A 5,251-nucleotide genomic window follows, 5' to 3' on the forward strand; every position below is an offset into this window, starting at 1 on the left:
CTTTAATATAAGTTTAAAACAACAGCAAATGTACAACGTTTCGATGATGACAAAACCTTGTCGAAACGTTGTACATTTGCTGTTGTTTTAAACTTATATTAAAGTTTTTCTTCATTACCCATTCAAGCTGTCTCGAACCATTATTAGTCTCAAAGTGGGTTCCTCGTCATCGAATTCCGTTACGGTGTTTATAGATTCTAACCTGTACATTTTAAGTGCTTAATCAACGTCACAAAATGATTACATAAAAACAAAATCAAATATCGAGCCAAATATAATCAACTGCATATGTCAAAAAATATATATATACCGAAATATTTAAAACAAAATCTGTATGTTTTAACTTTTCGTACTTACGTGACTGGCTTAGACGTGTTTTAAAATTAGTTTATCTTTAAATTTATTATTTCAGGCCCAGATATTGCCAAAACATCGTGGCTGGTACAAGTTAAAGAACTATTTTAAGATTGTTTTGCGAATCGAGTTAAGAGAGTAAAATAAACGATGAGATAATAAGACGTCAAGTTTCTTTTTTCTTTTCCTTAAAGATAAAGAGAACATGTCACTGCTTTAGGAAATCGACGAAGAGTAAGTAGAACGGTGAGCGATAAGGCGACGAAGAACTAAAGTTGTTTATCACCAGTAGTGTTAAGTTTAGCACCAAAAATGTTTTGGCAACTATCATATGGAGCGAAAATGTAGTTAGTTCATAAAATAACCTTTGCTCGTGGAAGAAAGGAGGGGGTTGTAAGAGGACACAAGACGATTTGAGTCTTACGACCTCTCACTTAGGGACATACTACTAGCCTAATGACCTGAATCGTGTTACTGGTATTAAAGAATCGAAGGTCAATGGCTATTTCATACATAGGTTCCAAGCTCAGAAATGTAAATAGCTTATATAAAGATAATATATTAAACGATTTAGAAAAACATACTGTTAAATTTACTTATAAAATGGATAACTAAACTTGTATTTCATTCTTTAAAATGCTAATCTGTTTGTTTTTCTAAGCGCAAAGCTACACAATTGGCTATCTGTGGTGTCTGCACCGTGGGGAATGAAACCCCTACATTTAGCGTTATCAGCTTACCGCTGAGCAACCGGGAGGGACAAACCAAACTGAAGAATGTCAACTTAATTTTTTTAAAGAGAAAATTATCGTGGTTCAAAATGCATCCTTTCTAAGCTGATAGATTAAACAATTGATAAGTTCGCTGAGAGTAGCGAGATCAAGGCATGGTAATATACGAAACGCACTTCGTACTTTCAACTGAGTTATAAAGTAAAACAAATAGCAAGTTTGCCTTTATTAATAAAAGCAATGGTGATTGATTTATTGAAACTGTCTAAAATATGAAAAGTCACTATTGTTATTGATTTTCTGATTCTGTCTTAGGTATACGTTGTTCTTAAAATACGAAAATATTCAATTAAATTTAGATTTATCGCTAGACCTGATAAAACAGTTTTAAAATTACTTGCTATATTTTTTAATCAAAATTTTGATTCACTATTTGGCAAAATTAAACTTCATGCTAACGATTCATCAGCAAAAGTGTTTGGGTTTATTAAAATAGCTCAAGTTTGGAAATGCACACACACATATATATATAATGAATCTGGCTTGACTTGTATTGTTAATTTTCTACTCCATTTAAATACTTGTAATTTAATCAAGGGGCCTTATGATCATTTGATACTTGTGTGGACACCAATCCTGTTATTTTCAAACACATAATTATATATTAGAAGAGTGTCAAAGTATGATACCCCCCCCCCCCCAGTGGCACAGCAGTAAGTCTGCAGATTTATAACACTAGAAACCGGATTTTGATACCAGTGATGAGCACACCATAGATAGACCATTGTGGAGCTTTGGGCTTGACTACAGAAATACAAGTATGGTTTTCGGTTTTTTAAACTTTTGTTGCTTTTAATAATACGGAATGAAACTTCATATTAACATTCCTGTGGGTTCCTTTTATTCTCCTTATGTTACTAACGTGTTTATAATTGAATTTAGTCTTGTGTGTTCAATTTCTTGTTAAGCTGTAGAGGGCTATCTCTGCTTATCTAGACTTACGTTGGTTAATCACATTATAAGGACTCCTACTTAATATGGAATTGGACCAGGTTTGGTTTCGAAAATATTCTAGACTCGGCTTGGCCAAGGTTCTATAAAACGCCGGAATATGTCTCGTGCTATTGTAGTCTATTCATCTAGGAATGTGGTCTAATGTCTTGTGCTATTGTAGTCTATTCATCTGGTAATGTGGTCTAATGTCTTGTCCTATTGTAGTAAGACATTAGACCACATTCCTAGATGAATAGACTACAATAGGACAAGACATTAGACCACATTCCCAGATGAATAGACTACAACAGGACAAGACATTAGATCACATTCCTAGATGAATATACTACAATAGCACAAGACATTAGACCACATTCCCAGATGAATATGTGCTATTGTAGTCTATTCATCTAGGAATGTGGTCTAATGTCTTGTCCTATTGTAGTCTATTCATCTAGGAATGTGGTCTAATGTCTTATGCTATTGTAGTCTAGTCATCTGGGAATGTGGTTTAATGTCTTATGCTATTGTAGTTTATTCATCTGGTAATGTGGTCTAATGTCTTGTCCTATTGTAGTATATTCATCTAGGAGTGTGCTCTAATATCTTGTCCTATTGTAGTATATTCATCTGGTAATGTGGTCTAATGTCTTGTCCTATTGTAGTATATTCATCTAGGAGTGTGCTCTAATATCTTGTCCTATTGTAGTATATTCATCTAGGAATGTGGTCTGCAGATAGTTTACAGATATCGTCAAAGGATTATTGTTCTGTATACGACTTTTTAATTCGTTTAAAAACACTGGATCGAATTTTAGAATCAGCGATTATGCTGGCCGAAGATGATGTCTGAAGTCGCCCTCATGTTGTTCTTGATAATAGGAAATTCGAGCATTGTTGATTGTTTCACTGTTGTTTTCAATTAGGCTTTGTTTGTCACTATAAGACAAACCTGGTCCGCAGCAACATTTAGATACGCTGTTGATGTTATTTATTCATCTTAAGGAACAAAAGGCTCCAACACTAGCCACGAAAATGTTCTACACACACACTTTTACACCACCTCCAGTGCATTTTGCATGCATAATCGGAACGACACAATCAGGTTCAAGTCACTCTTGTGGTCTTTTTTCCATGTTTTACTCTGCCATCAGTGCACGAAAAAGAGAAACACGGTTCACCAAAAAATATCAAACGATAACAATCATTCATTGTTCATAGTTTGTGCTTGAAGCCCCACTAAAGCTGTGCTTTCCTATTTACATCTGAGATTGCAGTTTTTGCACTGATCAACTTTCACTTGGCATAGTAAGTATTATTAAAATCTGTCCATTTTTGTAAAAGCGGGTTTATTGGCACACACTTTTGTACTTTACAAGCCTGACTAATTGTTTTTTTCCTTCAGTCAGTCACCAGCGGCAGACAATAGTTTCATTGAATCATTGATAACTGATGTAAGCCTTTTCAAAGTCAGAGAGCTTATTGCTTTTACTCATTAGTTTGAAGGCTAACGATGGTATCACTTCATCTCTAAAGACACAGGGCTCAATTCACATAGAACATTACATGATCAGTCTATTTTACGTGTGGAAGTTAACTGAGGATTTTACCGAGGTTAATCACATTTTATAAGAACGAAGTTCGAGGTGTCATGTTGTTTTCGAATGTTTGCTCCAACACCTTAATGGAGATGATTACTCACTATTATCCAACACTGCAGTGTCCATTGTAACAAGTTTCTTGAAAAGATGGTGAGGCCAATATTAGACTGCATGTCTTAGCAAACTTTTAATGAACCCTCCTCTATATATAGTTGTTGGCTTCCACGTTTGAGTATATCAAAGGCGCAAACGTCAATTGGAACTGCAATGGATGATTTTAGAGTCTGTGGTCGAATGGAATTATTGTGATTCTAGAATCTTTGACTATCATTCTCGTGCAAACAACCTTGTTTTTTGAAGTGTAGCTGGAAGTTTGTGAACCTTTCAAATCATTATTTATTATCTTCCTAAAATTACCAAGAGATATGCCTAGATTCATCACGTTTTTCCTTCAGTCGAAGGGTTCTTTTTCGTAACCATGGGCCAGAGTGTTACTCTGCTGTGTGGAGTTTACAACTTCTATAAATAATGGACTCTATCCTTCGATTCCGCAATACAAATTTCCTTTTTCAGAAAAGCTGTGTAATATTCTTTCAACCGTAAAAGCTATTTGTGACATAATTGCGCTGTTGAAAGGTCGAGAACTCGCCAAGTACTGAATAATACTGTAGATACTAAACAGGTCGTTGTGTGTAGAATTTGTGGTGACACGACACCTACAATGGTTGAACTTCTCTACAAATGTGTGCGGAAAGTTCTTCAAATAGTAACCAGTTGGTGCATCTTGTATTAATCAACAAGTTAAATTGTCTTCGTCGGAATCACTGTAGCAGCATAAAATGTCTAGTTCGCTATGAGTTTAAAAAAACCGTTGCGGATTTGAAAATGGACAAGTTCAATTAAGTTATTTTAACCCTTACAACTGATGTTTTTTGTCGTTTTTTTTCAACAGGAGCTAGTTGGAGCCTTGCTACGATAATTGAAGTGTTTTCTAGATATTAGTTTTAATGTTACAGTACTTATTCTTGTGTATTTTTTATTGAAAAAAATGATTTTTTAACATAATCACTTATGTAGTTATCCAAGAGCCGTAAAGTCTATAGAATTATCGAATTTTCACATACTCGGTCCATCAAAAGAACTCACACAAGGCGTAGGAGTCATCAGCGGAAAGAAGGTCTGGTTCCTGTTCAATTAAGCCAATTTTCCCCCTCCAAATAGCAAGACAACAAAACATACATGCAGGGGAAACAAGATAAAGGCTCCAGACGTATATTTAGAGACCTGAAGAAACATTTCAAAAAGAATAATAAACATGAAACACAAGCTCAGGGAAGTTAACCACCTGTCGTTTCTACATAAGACCTGCCAGAAATTATTACATTCTTGGTTTAAAACTCTTCGTCTGTGTCATACTTGATACACTTTGAGGTCAATGGATGATATATTTGTACTGTAGAACGTCAAGCCTTGAAGATAAACTTAGTTATAAAATTACCTTGTTGCGTTACTTACTGTGCGACTAACTTCAGCCGAAAAAGCTTATATATATATATATATATATATATATAT

At 34.7% G+C, this 5,251-nt stretch overlaps 1 protein-coding gene across 1 annotated transcript in view; it reads left to right on the forward strand.

The window, feature by feature from the left end:
• The window catches only part of LOC106457263 (tubby protein-like), a 128,717-nt gene that overhangs the window by 85,412 nt on the left and 38,054 nt on the right, over positions 1–5,251 (forward strand). Inside the window, exon 5 of the mRNA XM_022383115.1 lies at positions 413–441. Within this exon, the coding sequence (XP_022238823.1) occupies positions 413–441 (29 nt within the window). The remainder of the gene's footprint in view (positions 1–412; positions 442–5,251) is intronic.

This window comes from Limulus polyphemus, unplaced genomic scaffold, assembly GCF_000517525.1.
Source record: "Limulus polyphemus unplaced genomic scaffold, Limulus_polyphemus-2.1.2 Scaffold309, whole genome shotgun sequence".
NCBI classification, from domain to species: Eukaryota; Metazoa; Arthropoda; class Merostomata; order Xiphosura; family Limulidae; genus Limulus; species Limulus polyphemus.